Source organism: Cervus elaphus, chromosome 9 (genome assembly GCF_910594005.1).
Source record: "Cervus elaphus chromosome 9, mCerEla1.1, whole genome shotgun sequence".
NCBI lineage: Eukaryota > Metazoa > Chordata > Mammalia > Artiodactyla > Cervidae > Cervus > Cervus elaphus.
Window position 1 is genome coordinate 19,489,783 of NC_057823.1, and position 16,964 is coordinate 19,506,746.

General features: G+C 51.5%; 1 protein-coding gene across 3 annotated transcripts in view; it reads left to right on the plus strand.

The window, feature by feature from the left end:
- Window positions 1–2,905: 2,905 nt before the first annotated feature.
- CERS4 (ceramide synthase 4) overlaps window positions 2,906–16,964 on the plus strand; it is a 33,800-nt gene continuing 19,741 nt past the window's right edge. Inside the window, exon 1 of one of the 3 annotated variants that reach the window (XM_043911725.1) lies at window positions 2,906–3,218. Coding sequence is in view for 1 of the 3 variants with exons in the window: in XM_043911722.1 (XP_043767657.1) it covers window positions 5,896–5,954 (59 nt within the window). In the remaining 2 variants the exon portion in view is untranslated. Of the gene's footprint in view, window positions 3,219–5,629; window positions 5,955–16,964 lie in introns of those variants that run through there. The other 2 variants (XM_043911723.1, XM_043911722.1) reach the window with 2 other exon arrangements.

Below are 16,964 nucleotides of genomic sequence, written 5' to 3' on the forward strand. Positions count from 1 at the left end.
CATTTCTTTCTCTCTGACTCTCCTCTCTCTCTCTTATAAGGACCCTTGTGGGTATTCCCTGTTGGTTCTTCAGTGTTCGGGACTCTGAGATTCCACTGTAGGTGGTGCAGGTTTGATCCATGCTCGGGGAAATAAGATCCAATATGCCATACAGTGGTGAAGGGCATGGCAACCCACCCCAGTATTGTTGCCTGGAGAATCCCCATGGACAGAGATGCCTGGCGGGCTGCAGTCCTTGGGGTTGCAAAGAGTCGGACACGACTGAGTGACTAACCATAACCACCACAGGCCACACAGTACAGCCAAAAAAATGAATACTAATGAGGACCCTGTGATGATGTTGGATAATCCCCCCATCTCCAGATCCTTAACTTAATCAGCCATGCAAAGTCCCTTTTGCCTTGTAAGGTCACATATTCACAGGTTCCTAGGGTTAGCATGTGCGGGCATCCTTATATTCTGTCTAGCACAGGGCTCATTGTCCAGGATTTAGAGTCCAGCCTCCAGACCTGGCCATGATGACCCCAGGGTCTGGAAAAGGCCACTGGGACCAGCCATCGGACTGGGGGGTGGGGGCACAGAAGGGACAAAGAAGCCCTCAGTTTATTACCTGGATCAGGGCTTATGAGCCTCCCCAATCCTACCTTCCTGTCCCACCCTCAAGTACAGAGGGTGTGAAAGTGTGGAAGGAAGGAGGCAAGGAGCTCCCCAAGTCTCCCTAGGGTCCCCCTTCCCACCACCCAGACACCCTACATTGGACCCACCAACTTAGAAATGACTCCATCCGCCTACTCTCACCACCCAGGACCTGGCCTCCTCTGATTCCCCCATACCCTGGAGATTTTACTGCTAAATCCCTCTGGAGTTCTTCTCTTCATGCCTGTCTACAACTCCCAGATCAGACCCCAGCTGCTCCTGCTTCTGTCTCATTTTAAATCTGATTGTGTCTAACTTCAAATCTGACTGTGTCTCTCCCCAGAGAACCCTGGAGGGCCTTTAGTGACTGGTCCAGCCCTGTCCTCTCCTCACTCACCATCGGACCCTAATTCAGCTGAATCCCCCTGGTTACGGATGTCACCTCTTCCAGGAAGCCTGCCCGGAACAGTCCATGCTCCTAGCTGGAGTGGGGAGTGGTTGGGCACAGAAGGGCAGGGAGTAGTGGAGAAGTGGCCTGTGTGCAGAAGTTCCAGCCTGCATCTCTTTTTGCCAGGCGAAGCCCTTCCTCCAGCCTCCCCACCTCTGCCCAGAAAGTACCTCCCACCTGAAATCTCTCCCTGACCCCAGCCCACCCAAATCCTCTTTTGAGGACCTACCCTTTACACCTCTAGGAACCTGCTGCTCCTCCTCTGGGGCCTGGACTGCCCCCATCCTACCAGGTCTCTGGTGTCACTATTAATCCAAATGGCTCTCATGTTCTGCACACCCCCAGGTGCAAGGTACCGTGGACATGACTGAGTGACTGCACAATAAAATTTTCACGATGCTGAGAAAAGAGTCTTTATTGTTTGACTTTTCCTTGTGTGCAAAGGAGCTCTTGGACTTCCCTGGAAGCTCAGCAGTAAAGAATCTGCCTGCCAATGCAGGAGACACGGGTTTGACCCCTGGGTGGGGAAGATCCCTTAGAGAAGGAAATGGGAACCCACTTCAGTTTTCTTGCCTGGAACATCCCATGGACAGAGGAGCCTGGTGGGCTACATACAGTTCATGGGGTCACAAAAGAGTTGGACAAGACTGAGCAGCTAAACAACAAAGGAGCTCTTGGAGGAAGAGGAGAGAATAAAAGGGTGAATGTGGATGGTGGGGCAGAGGGGGCAGGGGGGCTCTGAGGACCAGACTGAGAGCTGAAGAAGGATGCACACATTTGGGAAGAGAAGGGACAGCGCAGCAGAGGGAACAGAAGGTGCAAATGCGGGCAAGCTGGATGGAGTGGGACAGCTTCAACCACACTTGCTACAGTTGGCTCTGCTGTCCTCCCCCTTTGTGTGTGTGGAAATCAATCTCAGAAGATGTGAAGCAACTTGCCTAGGGCCCCACAGCCAAAATAACCTGGGGTTCACCCACCTCGCCCAGGGTCTGCTACAGGGAGAGACTTATTGTTCAAAGGTGAGCCACCTGCCTAGACGTTGTGGGGTTGGCCGGTGGTTCTGGAACCCTCTTCCCTTCAACTGGCGACAGCTGGACTGCAAGTCTCTTAGATGCTGCCCAGGTGCTTACAAACGACCTCTGCGCGACGCGGGATTCCCAGCATTCACGGCTTGCCCTGGCTCCCAGCCCCTGTGCGCCGGGGGGGTGGGGGAAGGGGGTCACCTTCTTCCTCCCTACAAGAGGGAAACTGGGGTTTCGCCACCACCAACACCGTTCTACCTCCCCGCCTTTATCTTCACAGCTCCGCCGCCTATCTCTGCACCCCACTGAACCACAAACTCGCCCACCTGCCCTATACGCCTCCCAGCCCGCAGGGGGGTTCCTTGGCTTCCCAACTCCGCAGTTGGTCCCATGAACCAAAAACTGGACCAGCTCGGCCTGAGAGGTGGGACAGGTCACCAGACCTTGGGGGCACTGGGGTGACCTCCGAGGCCTGAGGTGGTGAGTCGGGGGCCTTCTGCACAGCACCCAGCGGTGCACTCAGGCGGGTCCAGGAGCGATAGTGTGTCGGCAGATACACGGATGGGTCAGAGCCAGGCCAGCAAAGAGGACCCGGGAGGGCGCTGGAGAGGACTTGCAGAGAACGGAAGAGAAATGCGGGCCGGACTGAGCGCACAGCAGATGGAGGTAGGTTCAAAGGAAAGAGCTACCGCACAGCGAAGAAACCCGTGGCGGGGTTCAGGCTAAACAGCGCCGCGGGGCGGGGCCGGGCAGGACTGGAGGCGGGGCCCCGTGGCGCGGGGCGGGGTTGGAGGCGGGGTCCCTTATGCGGGGCGGGGGTCTAGGAAGCGGCCTTGTCGCAAGAGGGGCCCGAGCGCCGCTAGGACCCCGAGCCTTGAAGGCTTCTGCCCGGCCCCGCCCCGGCCCCGCCCTCCAGGCCCCGCCCCCCGATCCCGGCCCGCGCTGCCCCCAAAGCCTGCTTCCCGGCCCCCCGCAGAGGCGGCGCCTGGAGCAGAGTCCGGGTGCCTGGTGCCGGCTGCGCGCGTCTCCTCCTCCGCATCTGCGGCAGGCGAGCTGTCAGCCACCCACCCCACTGCCGGCCCCTGGTGCTCCCGGCCGCCTGCGCCCCCCAGGTAAGTGAGACCCCAGCTATCCTAACGCGGCCGGGAACGCCACCCTAGCAGCGAGCTCCGGCCCCGCCTCCACGGCCATGGCGTCCGCGGCGGTCCTCAGACACAGCCGCTGTCCCCCATCCTCGCCCGGGACGGCCTCCCGGGGCTTCCCGTCTGGTCCCAGGCCCCGGCCGCCTCCCTGAGAGAGCCCCGCTCCCCCGAGAGCCGGGGCGCAGCGAGCGCAGGAGGACGCGGCGGCTGCGTAACGGGTGGGCGAGAGTGGGGACGAGCCTAACACGACGGGGGCGGGGGTGGGGGGGGATCGTGGGGAGTCCGGAATGTATGAACGCGAGGAGCGCGATGCGGGGGTCTGTCAGTCGGTCACCAGAGAATCTGTACCTGCTGGGGATGCAGCCGGGGCCCTAACCTCAGAGCCTGCAACCCGGCCGCGTAGACTGCTAGGACCCGCGTAAACAGACACGGATCATGTCAGCCCATGCACAGTGCGCAGAAGGCCACACCTCTGGGAGATGGGCTAGGGTCGCGGAGGAATTCTCGGAAAAGGTGTCAGCCAGGCCTGAGAGAATCAGCCAGCGAGGGGTTTTTAGGCCCAGAAAACAGCAAAAGATTATGAGTCAGGGCCCAAACTGGCTTGTCTGCAGAGCTGAAAAGAGGCGAGCGTGGCTCAAGTTCGATGAGCCGGGTATCGAGGTGCGAAGACCTTGGCCTCGGGCCAAGAAGATAACTGAGCAGTGTGTGGATTCCGTTCTCAGGTCTGTGGGGACCACGGAGGCTTAGGACAAAGTGAGTGACCGGGTCCAGCTGTGTCTTACAAAGATCCAGCAGCTACTCTGCTCCCCAAAAAGAGATGGGAGGAGGAGACTGTGGGTTTGGACCCGACAGGAAGGGGGCGATGGAAAGTGGGCGGTTTGGGGTTCTTCTTTGGCAGAGGGACTTCGCCTGCATTCCCTGCCTGCTCAGAAGTGGGGCGGGAAGACAGGTGCATGGAAGAGATTTCTGGTGTGGGCAGCTGGGAGTGTGGAAGGATGGGGAAACCGAGGGAGAAACAGGTCAGGGGGTGTGAGGCTGTTGTGACTCAGACTGATTTGCAAAACCTGAGATGCCACTTGAGGGGGGACGTCCTGAAGACACCACTGGGAACCCAGGCCAGGTCCAAGGTGACTGAGTGCAAGGGGGCAGCCTGGATCTGTTGTATGGGGCCACTTGAAATAGAAATTCTGGAGTGTAGCGGTGTCTTTGAAGCCCCCAGAGTCCCCAGCCTCAACTCAGCCCCCTTCCAGGAGCTTGTATGTATGTGTGCTCAGTTGTGTCTGACTCTGCCACCCCACGGACCATAGCTTGCCAGGTTCCTCTGTTCATGGAATTTTCCAGGCAAGAATGCTGGAGTGGGTTGCCATTCCCTTCTCCATGGAATCTTCCCGACCCAGGGATTGTCCTGCATTGGCAGGTGGATTCTTTACCACTGAGCCACATGGGAAGCCCCTTCCAGGAGCAGCTGCTATGAATAAACTTGGCGGTGATGGGAGTTCCCGGAAGCTCACTGAGCATACCTGGGTCCCTGAGGCCCCAGCCAGGCTGCAGGGAGGAGGCAGTTGGAACCTTCCTTGCCCGGCCTCCCTGCTCACCTATTTCCAGCTGGGAGGGAGCCTTGGTCATTGCACTGGTCTTGAGTCCCCAGAGAAAGTTTTCTGGGCTTCAGTTTGCCCATCTATAAAATGGGTCCATGGTACCTGTATCTGGGGATGATGTTCCAATCAAAGGCAGCCTCAGCTAGGAAATAAAAAGGGGTTTGGCCAATCCCAAGGGCAGCCTTATGCCTCGGGTGAGGGGGAGGGGCTGTAGCTCTGGTGGGAGTTCAGGGCCCGGTGAGCCTCCATTTCTTGCTCTGAGAAATGGGAAGAACTCATAAGTGCATCCACCTCCAGAACCCACAGGCGTCGGCAGATCAAGTGAGTCAGGCATGTAAAGTGTTTGGTTGGCCCAGCGCCCAGCACAAAGTGCTCGCTGGGCACAGGAACTGCTGTCATGATTGGAGTTGGCTGTGGGGAGCGGGCCAGTCCTCCCACCACCCCTGGGATGCCCACAGGAAGACAGGTGCTGGGGGGCACGCTCCTCTCTTATCTGGGCACTGCAGGCTGTCCCCTCTCTGGCTGCTGGAAGCTGCCTCTGAGCTCATCCTGCCAGTTTGAATGCAGTGCTCTCAGGCTAGTGACTTCACCTCTGGTTCAATTTCTTCACCTGTAAAATTGGGAATAATAGCAGTCGTCACCTCAGAGGTGAGCGCAATGCCTATCTGGTAATAACAACCACCTGGCAAGGCAGAGTGGATGCCTGGAGGGGTAGGGGGGAGGAGGAGGGAGGAGCCCAGAGAAGTGACCTGACTCAGCCTCGAGAGGGGTCAGGAGTCAGGCTTCTTGTTGGAGGTGACCACTGGCCTGGTTGCTGAAGATTATCAAGAGTTCATGGGCAGGACTTTCTTGGAGGTCCAGTCGTTAAGAGTCTGCCTGCCAATTCGGGGGATGTGGGCCCGATGTCTGTTCTGGGAGGAGTCCATGCGCTGTGGGGCAACTAGCCCCATGTACCACAACAGTGGAGCCCGTACTCTAGAGCTGTGACCACTGAAGCCTGCGTGCCATAAAGTCCGCAACAAGAGGAGCCGCTGCAATGAGAACTCCACATGCCACAACTAGAGGAAGCCTGTGCACAGCAGCAGAGACCCAGCGCAGCCAAAAATAAGTAAATAAATACAAATTTTTAATTAAAAGAATAGAGTTCAAGGGAGAGACCAGTGAACAGAGATGTGGAGGGGAGTCACCTTGGGTAAATGGGAGAAGCTGGGGGCAAGGAGTCAGGAAATCAGCATGAGAGAGACTGCACTGGTCCAGACCATGATGAGGCTGGACCAGGTGGAGGTGTGGATGAGTGAGAAGTGAGCCTGGACCCTGGATAGACTTGAAGTTGGGCTTCCCCAGTGGCTCAGCGGTAAAGAATCCGCCTGCAAAGCAGGAGACACAGGAGGTGAGGGTTTGATCCCTGGGTCGGGAAGATCCCCTAGAGAAGGGATTGGCAACCCACTCCAGTATTCTTGCCTGGGGAATCCCCATGGACAGAGGAGCCTGGCAGGCTACGGCCCATAGTGTCGAAAGAGTTGGACGCGACTGAAGCAGCGTAACACGCACGCACACCTTTGTCAACATGATTCTGTCACACCAGGTCTCTACCCTGAAGAGCAGGAGCTCACCCCTCTCCCCACATCCTCCTAGGCTTCCCAAACCAAATTCCCAAATATGGTTTCCAGGCCATGAGTATGTCTGGGGAGGGGGTTAAGCCCCTGCCAGCCGCCCCTCGGGATCCCTTTCTACCTTGCGCTGGTCCCCAGTTCCCACCCGCCCCGCCTGTCATTGATTCATTCAGTAAGTGTTGATGAAGTATGCATGCTGGGAGGCAGTGGGGACTAACAGTGAATAAAAGGAAGCTTCTTTGCCACACACCCCCACCACCACCTCATTGGTGGAGCTGATGTTCTGGGAAGGGGGCAAGAGAAACCTGAAGGATGAGAAGGAGCCAGCCAGGCAGACATCTGGAGGAAGGGCATTTTGGGCAGAGGGTCCAGCATGTGCAAAGATTCTGAGGCAGGACCCAGCCCGGCATGTTAAGAGGTTTAGCAAAGAGGCCCATGTGGCTGGAGCAGCATGAGCCAGGGGGGAGAGTGTCAGATGAAAAGACTGAGGGTCCTTAGGGCCCCTCAGCCCAACAGTTGCAGACCCTGGGTGGGTCCCTGCTCAAGGGGGAGTGAGGTTACTGGGCCCCACTGCTGTGCAGTTTCTTTGGTGTGTTGTTCCCTTTGTGGAGTGGACAGTGTGCCCCAAAGGCAGAGGAGGCTGGCAGGAGGAAGGAAGAGAGGGCCAGCCCTTTCCTGGTGGGCAAAGCTGATGCTGGGAAAGATTGAAGGCAAGAGGAGAAGGGGGCGACAGAGGATGAGATGGTTGGATGGCATCACCGACTCGATGGACATGAGTTTGAACACACTCCGGAAGATAGTGAGGCACAGGGAAGCCTGGCATGCTGCAGTCCATGGGGTTGCAAAGTCGGATAGAACTGAGCGACTGAACAACAACAAAGCTTCTCCCCTTCCTTCTGCACTTGCTGGGGGCTCTGCTGACCTGGGAGGCTTCCTGGAAGGGCTGGAGGGAGTGGAAGGAAGGAACAAGGGGGAGGGTGCTAATGGAGGCTGAGAAAGGGGGCCAGGGAGGAAGAGGAGGAGGACACAGAGCCCAGAGCTGGGTGTTGGGGCAGCATGTTCACCGGGAGGTGACAGGAGATGGCAGGCAGGGGCCTGCTGAGCCTTGAGGACGAGCAGCAAAAACCCAAGCAGGTATACTTTGAGGATGGCCCCTCCACCAGCCCACAGTCACTCCCTTTCCTGGTGTAGGAGAAATGATTTGGCGTCCTGCCCCATACCCCCTGTGAACAAGGACCTGGTCAGCTGCGCCTGTTGACGCTTCCCACCCTCACCATTCAGCCGAGTGTGCACCAAACCCCTCCAGTTTCAGAGACTCGGTGGTTGTGGTGCATGGACTTAGTTGCCCTCTGCATGTGGGCCCTTAGTTCCCTGACCAGGGATCGAACCCTGAGGTCACAAAGAGTTGGACACGACTGAGCATGCATGCATGAACACAGGCCTGCAGACCTGTCAGGGTCCCAGAGGAGCCAAAGGTTGAGACAGAGGCAAATCGCGAACTTTGGAGAAAAAAAGCCTGCCTGGACAGATCTGCAGTTGCATTGCAAGGCAAATTTTTAACCACTGACCCACCAGGGAAGTCCCTGAAGACAGGCTTAGATTTCAATGAATCCCAATTCTCCACTTCCTACCCCTCCCCTCCCCTGTGCCTCGGTTTCCCCAGCTGCAAAATGGAGATGACAGAAACACTGGGCACTGACGCCAGCCACAGCTTCCTGGGAGCCTGACCAGAGAGTGGAAGGAGTTGGGGGCAAATTAGACCCTGGGGTGGGACACTTCGGACTTTCCTGTGTATTCCTAGAATTTTTCAGAAATGTGTGAAGAATGAGGGGAGGGGGGCTACTTTACTTCTGGTAGCCCAAGTCTCTCTTAAAGGTAATATGTGTGTGTGTGTGTGTGTGTGTGTGTGTATTTCCCCCCCTCTTTGTAGGTTTTGAATCTTTCATTTTAGGATAAAAATTTTTTTCATAACCCATTCTTCAGGACAAATGTCATGACCCTTTAGGATGTATGTGATCAGTATGTCATCTTTAGAGTTTTATTTCATTTTGAGGTGGACCATTTTAAAAATCTTTATTGAATTTATTACAATACTGTTCCTGTTTTATATTTTGCTTTTTTGGCCTTGAGGCAGGTGGGATCTTAGCTTCCTGACCCAGGGTGAAACCCACAACCCCTGCATTGGAAGGCAACGTTCTTAACCACTGGACTGTCAGGGAAGTCCCTGGACTATAGATTTTAAGGCTATTCTTGAAGGAGATAGCAGGCTATACTCAGGTACCTGCTTCCTCTGATGTAGTTCTCACTGGAGAAGTAGTGACTCTGAATGTTGAAACTGTTACCTTTTCTACACAACCAAATTCACGTGATATTTGCAGCCACGGCTTTCATTCAGGGCGGTCCTTAGTTGTTGTTGTTGTTATCATTTTATTTATTTCTGGCTGTGCTGAGTCTTCACTGTTGGACAGGCTTTTCTCTAGCTGCAGCAAGCGGAGACTACTCTTCTTGCAGTGCGCAGCCTTCTTATTGAGGTGGCTCCCCTTGATGGGGAACGTGGGCTCAAGGTCCCTCGGGCTTCAGTGGTTGTGGCTCAGGGGCTCTAGAGCACAGGCTCGGTGGTTGTGGAGCACAGGCCTAATTGTTCCGCGGCATGTGGGATCTTCCTGGACCAGGGATCGAACCCGTGTCTCCTGCATTGGCAGGTGAACTCTTTAGGAGCGCATGGCAACCCACTCCAGTATTCTTGCCTGGAGAATCCAATGGACAGAGGAGCCTGGTGGGCTACAGTCCATGGGGTCGCAAAGAGTCAGATACGATCGAGCGACTTGGCACACACACACTGCATTACAGCCATGTTTCTGAGATTTGAGCAGACCTCAGGAATCATGGCCATGGACTCCAGGCTGAGAACCATGGAGTCTCATGGCTGCAGGAGGTCGGCAGGGTAGAGGGGGCCAGGGCAGGGCCAGATCATATAGACCTTGGTGATCAACCCCAGGCATGAAGGGAAGGTTGGCCTCCCACCCCCAGCAGCCCCAGTCTCCAGTGTGCGGGAGGGCTTGTAGAGTGAGCCTCTTTGGGACCGCTGTGGGGTGGGTGGGGAAGAGGAAGTACTCTTGTTGCAGAAACACGCCTGGGTCTTAAAGGGCCCACACACAGACTCTCCCTGGGGACCCTTCCCTTGGCTTTGGAACCTCCACCCACCCAGAGGGTGAGTCTTCTCACACAAGCCATGCTTGGCTCCCCACCCTTACCTGGGTGGGCGGATAGGTAGGCAGTGGGGTGATGACTGCATCAGTGAAGGCACTGCTAGCCTGGGGCCACCTGGCAAGAGTGGATCTGCCCAGGCTGGTTTTTCTCTCCGCACTCACAGTTTGCCTCTGTCTCAACCCTTGGTTCCCCTGGGACCCTGACAGGTCTGCAGGCCTGTGTTCATGCATGCATGCTCAGTCGTGTCCAACTCTCTGGGACCCCATGGACTGTGGCCCTCCAGGCTCCTCTGTCCATGGGATTCTCCAGGCAAGAATACTGGAGTGGGTATCCATTTCCTCCTGCAGGGGATCTTCCTGACCCAGGGATCAAACCTGGGTTGCCTGCATTGGCAGGTGGATTCTTTACCGCTGAGCTACCCGGGAAGCCCTCCTTTAGGTTACTTGCTGTTACCAGAAAAGCAGGCTTCCGTTTCACTTCTTGCTTCTGTTCCCTGTTGTTGAATGCTTTAGAAACAACATCTACTAATTGAGAAGGGTTCAATTCAAATACACTGCCAGGGTCCTCTGTCCTTGGGATTCTCCAGACCAGAATACTGGAGTGGGTGGCCATTTCCTTCTCCAGGGGATCTTCCCAACCCAGGGATTGAACGTGGGTCTCCCGCATTGCCGGTGGATTTCTTCACTGTCTGAACTACCAAACTACCAGGGAAGCCCATATACCATCTAATTTCTGTAATTTTTTAATCTCTGGGGCGCTTCGCCTGATGCAGGTCATCTGAGGTCCCAAGGACAGCCCACGCGTGCCAGGACTATTCACAGGAGAATCACCCCGCTTCTGGGGACATCGAGGCCCAAGGCTTCTGTTGCTGCTGCTGTGTCTTTAAGGCCCAGGGGACACTTGCCAACTTCCACGTGAATGCTTGAACCGGGAGGGCTCAGACCTGGGCTGGCAGGCTCCTAGAGTTCAGTACCTGCCAGCACCAAATGTCATCCTGCTTACATTGTGTTTGTTTTATGGCCACTGTCTGTTTATGATGCTGACACTGGCTGTCTTTTTTCCTTTCCCATTATAATTTATTACATGATATTGAATACAGTTCCCTGTGCTAGACAGTCGGTCCTTGTTGTTTATCTGTATATAGTAGTTTGAATCTGCTAATCTCAAACTCTTCATCGATTCATCCCCTCACCCTTTTTCCCTTTGGGAACTGTAAATTTGTTTTCTATGTCTGGGAGTCTGTTTCTGTTTTGTGAATAAGTTCATTTGTATACTTGTTTTAGAGTCCACATGTAAGTGATACATGGTATTTTTCTTTGACTGTCTTAATTTAATATGATATCTAAGGTCCCTCCATGGGACTGCAAATGGCATTATTTCATTCTCTTTATGGCTGAGTAATAGTCCATTGTTGATATGTACCACTTCATCTTTATCCACTCCTCTACTGATGAACTTTTAGGTTGCTTCCATGTCTTGTTTGCAAATGGTGCTGCTGTGAACACTGGGGTGTGTGTATCTTTTCAAATTAAAGATTTCATATTTTCTGAGCACATGCCCAGGAGTGGGATTGCTGGATCATATGGTAGCTCTATTTTACATTTTCTAAGGAACCTCCATACTGTTCTCCATAGTGGCCGCACCAATTTACATTCCTACCAACAGTGTACAAGGGTTCCATTTTCTCCACATCCTCTCCAGTAATGGCTTTTCTCTTTCAGGGAGGGAAACGTGGATGGGGGAGGCAGCCTGGGGCAGGGGACTTCCCTGGTGGTCCAGTGACTACGATTCTGAGCTCCCAATGAAGGGGGGTCAGGGTTCGATCCCTGGTCAGGGAACTGGATCCCTCATGTGGCAACTGAGACCTGGTGCAACCAAATAAATAAATAAAAATAAATATTGATAACATTAAAAAAAAAAAAAAAGCAATACCAGAGGCAGAGAGATCAAGGTGGAGGTAACCACGAGAATTGAAATCAGAGATGGGTCCTCGGTAGTGGGGATTGAGCGGAGAAGGAACTCGCTTGATTGTTACGGGAGAGACAGACGCAGTTGCAGGACCTGGGGAGTAGCTGAGTGTCTGGGGGTGGGGGGGGGGGGGGGTGATGAGGAAGGGTCTGAGATGACTCTCAGATTCTTGTCCCCAAAGACTGGGTACATGGTGGGATGTTGACCAAGAAGCACACTTGTGGTGCAGGGTGACTTGAGTCAGGGTGACTTGTATCTACATCTGGGCAAGGCATAGCCAGGCACTGTTGCGTTAACCATTTTGGCATTGGGAGAGAAACCTGGAAACTGCGGGAATCTGGAAAACCAAAGCACAGGCTCACAGATAATGGGGGTGAGATTTCCCAGGGAGAAAAGCTGGTGTGAGAGGGTTCAGGACTGGCCTTATTTAGGGTCAAAGGAGAAGAAAACAGCTTGGATTAGATTAGCCAGGATGCCATGTTTCTTGGAAAGAGAGACAGACAAAGGGGGCAGATAGACCACTAGGAAGAATTGATGCTTTCAAATTGTGGTGCTGGAGAAGACTCTTGAGAGTCCCTTGAACAGCAAGGAGATCAAACCAGTTAATCCTAAAGGAAATCAGTCCAGAGTATTCACTGGAAGGACTGAAGCTGAAGCTCCAATACTTCGGCCACCTCATGCAAAGAGCCAACTCATTGGAAAAGACCCTGATGCTGGGAAAAATTGAGGGCAGCAGGAGAAAGGGACGACAGAGGATGAGATGGTTAGACAGCATCACTGGCTCAATGGACATGAATTTGAGCAAACTCCAGGAGATAGTGGAGGACAGAGAAGCCTGGCGTGCTGCAGTCCATGGGGTCTCAGAGGGCTGGACCTGACTTAACAGCTGAACAACAAGAACACACACCACCAGAAGGTCAGGAATCTACAGAAAGAAAACTGACCTCTGGGGCTGGCGTGGGCCAGGGGGTAGTCACTGATGACCCAGGCAAAGCCCGGAGTACATGGGGTGAAGCGTAGGCATAAAGGCAGCAGGTCCTGTTTGCCACGAATGCAGAGGCTGAGGTTCCGTGAGCGCATGTCCATCTAGAACACCGGGTGGTACGCAGCTGAGCTCACATGCAGCCTGGTCAGTTACCAGCTATGTGGCCCTGGGTAGATAAGTCAGTTCATCCGTGACAGGAGAACAGTAACTGCATTTAGGATGGCACATTTTGTGTTAGGTGTATTGTGCAATTAAAAAAAAAATTTAAGTCACCTTGAAATACACTTCTTGTAAAAATCAGTGACTCACAAAATAAGTGGACCAGCTTCCCCGCTCCCCCACCTTCCTGATAGAATATCTGTCCGGAGTGTGGACTATATCCTTTAGAGCACTCCAACTGCACTTGTGTTGGATCTTTCGATGTTCTCCCAAGGTCACTGAGACTCTGTATATTTTTTTAAATTGTGGTAAAATACATGCACGCTAAACATTTTACCGTTTTAACCATTTTTAATTGCACGACTAGGTAGCATTAAGTACATTCACAATATTAAGCAGCCACCGCTGTCCATTTCTAGATACACATTTTTATTCAGTCTTTAGTTTTTTCTTCTCTCTTCTTCTGTTCAGTATTTGCTATTATCAGTCTCCAAATTAGTCAGCTGTCTTTTCTACCATTTCCAATCTGCTATTAAGCCGACAGTTGGGGGTTGGGGGGGAAAAACACCAAAAAACTTTTTTTGGCTTTTTTTCTGGATAAATAATGCTTTCTTTTTCTTCTTGTACAATGTATATTGTATTTATTTATTTTTTAAGGTATAGTTGATGTACAATATTATATGTTTCAATATTATATGAATCACAGTATAGTGATTCACAATTTATAAAGGCTGTATTCCATTTGTTGTTATCATAAAATATTTACTGTGTTCCCTGTGTTGTACAATATGTCCTTGTAGCTTATTTATTTTATATATAGTAGCTTGTACCTCTTGATTTCCTACCCTTCTCTTGCCCCTCTGCCTTCTCTCTTCCTACCAGTAACCACTAGTTTGTCGGTCTGTTTCGTTCATGCTATATTCACTAACTTGTTTTATTTTTTAGATTTCACATATAAGTGATATCATACAGTATTTGTCTTTCTCTGTCTGACTTATTTCACTAAGCATAATACCCTCCAAGTCCATCCATGTTCTTGCAAATGGCAAAATTTCATTCTTTTTATGGCTGAGTCCACAGTCAATCTTTTTATTCAAAATATTGTATTTTTCAGTTTTAGAATCTCCAGTTGGTGCATTTTTTAAAAATAATTTCTGCTTCCCTACTGAGGTTTTTTGTTGTTGTTGTTGTTCATTCACTAGGAGGTGCTTTTCCTTCACATCCCTTCACATCCCTTCACATCTCATTTCCTTTTTCCTTCACATCCCTGAATATATTTATAATAGCTGCTTCAAAGTCCTTATCTGCTCATTCCAACATCTGGGTCACCTCAAGGTCAGTCTTCAGTGATTTCCTTCTTTCTTGAGCATAGGTCATGTGTTCCTGTTTCTTCACATGTCAAATAATTTTGGGTTGTATTCTGGACATTATGAAAGATAAGTTGTAGACACTCTGTATTCTGCTGTGTTCCTCCGAAGAACATTGATTCTTTCCCACATCCCTTTTTAAAATTTTCACAGGCAATTAAACTGTCTGAACTCAAGATCCAAAGTCTCTTTCCCCTGGGGTGGGAGGAGGGTTATATCTTATTTTCCTTTAGCTTTAGCCAGGCTGGTTGGAGTCTGCCCTGCACATGGTTCAAGGGTTAGCAAGAGACTTGCACAGCAATTTTGGATAGAATTTGGACCTAATTTTTTGTTGTTGTTTTTTGGCTTTTTTCTTTCCTGTATGTTCTGCCCCATTGTTGAACTGTTATGGTCCCTTTGGATTCTGTCTTATCATTTTTCAATCCAGTTTCTATTTCCAGTGAAAAATGGAAGACTCACCCCGTGCCATTCCCTTAGTGTAGGTAGAGACTCACTCTCTAGAGCCCTACTGCCCAGTAGAATTTTCTGCAATGATGGAAATGTTCCATACCTACACTGCCCAATATGGTAGCCACAAGCCACATGTGGCTATTAAGTATAGAAATGTTCACAATACAACTGAGGAACTGAATTTTAGATTTTAATTTTAATTAATTGGAAGTTAAATGAGCACATGTGGCTAATGGATATAGAATGTGGTAACACCAAAGCTTCAAGGTATAACAGTTTTTTAGTATATAGCCCAGAGTTTATCATTATTATCTCTGAGAGGGCTGGTCTGATGCAGCTAACTCCACTGTTATAAATACCAAGGACAAAACTCTTTTGGTTGTTTTCCATTACATGAATTACATATCAGTCCAGTAGTGTCTCTGTATTTTGCTTTCATTTTTTCAACTCAGTGATCCTACCAAGTCCATGAGCATAGCTTTTCCTCCTCTCTTCATCCCAATTTGATAATTTTCTTAATTAAAAATTATTTTAATTGTGGTAAACCACATATAGCAAAAAAATTATCATCTGGACCATTTTGTACAGTATTCACATTGTCATGTAACCCATCTCTGTGACTTTTTCATTTTCCAAACAGAAACTGTTCCCACTGAACACTTAACTCCCCATCTAGCTACTCCGGCCCCTGGCACCCATCATTCTACTTCCTGTCTCTATAAACCTGACTCCTCTAACTAAGGACCTCCTATAAGTGGAATCAGATACTGTCTGTCTTTCTGAGATTGGCTTATTTCATTGGGCATCATGCCCTCCAGGTTGGTCTGTACCATATCTTCCTCCTCCTTTTAAATGCTTATGTAAGATTTCATAGTATTGAATCCTGAATTTCTGATGGAAATTTCTGATCCCCAGCACTAGACATCCAGGTTGCTTCCAGTTCTCACTGGAAGGGAGAGAGGTAGGAACTCCAAGGGACACAAAAAAAATGTGGGGAGTGATGGATATGTGTGTGTGCTCTTTGCTATCCCATGGACTGTAGCCCACCAGGCTCCTCTGGCTATGAAAATTTCCAGGAAAGCGTACTAGAGTGGGTTGCCATTTCCTCCTCCAGGGGATCTTCCTGACCCAGGGATCGGGCCCACAGCTTCTGCATTGACAGGTGGATTTTTTCCCACTAAGTCACCTGGGAAGCCTATAGTGATGGATATCTTGATCTAGGTGATGGGTTCCATCAGTCAGTACATATATATGTCAAATGCCTTGAATCACACACTTTAATCATGCATAGTTTTTGCATGTCCCTCAGTAGTCATGTTTTTGGTTTTTTAAAAAAATTTTGGCTATGTCACATAGCATGTGGGATCTTAGTTCCCTGACCAGGGATCAATGCTCTCTGCAATGGAAGCACAGAGTCTGGACCTCCAAGGAAGTCCCAGAGTTGTGTGTTTTTGTTTTTAACTAATTGCATGAGCAGGAGACATAGGAGATGCAGGTTCAACCCCTGGGTGGGGAAGATCCCCTGGAAAGGGAAATGGCAACCTGCTCCAGTATTCTTGTCTGGAGAATCCCATGGACAGAGGAGCCTGGAGGGCTACAGTCTGGGGTCACAAAGAGTTGGACACGACTGAGCACGCACTCAGCAAGCACTCCCCTTACAAGCCCATCCGTTTGCTTGATCTGTCTGAGTCCTGTGCAGGTAACAGTCAGATCCTGCTGCCCGCCTTGCCTCTGGGGCTGGATCTGCTCACCTGCCCACTAAAACTTCCAGAGACCTGATCTCTCTTCCCTTGGTCCTTCTTGAAACTCCCCTAACCAACTCCCCAGCACACCCGTACACTGGGCGATGCTGGAGACCCCACAGGTCTCTTCCTGGTCTGACCCTCACTCTCTGGTGGGAAGGCTCGGCTCTCTAAGCTCAGTGGAGCCAGCCAGGGCTGAACAGAAGCTTTGAAGAAAGGCCCTGGTGGGGTGGGCGGGACTAGGGAAGGAGCTCTGCCTCCTTAGGGTGGGAAGGATAGAGAAGGCCTCTTAAGTAGGGAATTCAATCTGACCCAGGTCTTAAAGACTAGTACAAATGAGCCCAGTGAAGGGGGTGCGGGCACTTTAGGAAAAAGACACCACCTGTGTAAAGACTTTGGGCCACTGGGCGGCGCCCTTGGGGGCTGTAGCACCTGGGATATTCCTGAGGCTGTAGGAGGGAGGGAACAGATTCCAGGAGGGTGGATGTCCCACAGTCAGCCCTCAGGCACCTGCAGATCAACCCTCTAGCCCTCACTGATGGTTGCTTTATTAGGCGGAGGGGGCGGTGGTAGGGGGTTGCGTTGCCAAGGGGTGATTCTGAGAAGGTGCAGCCGGGGAACCTG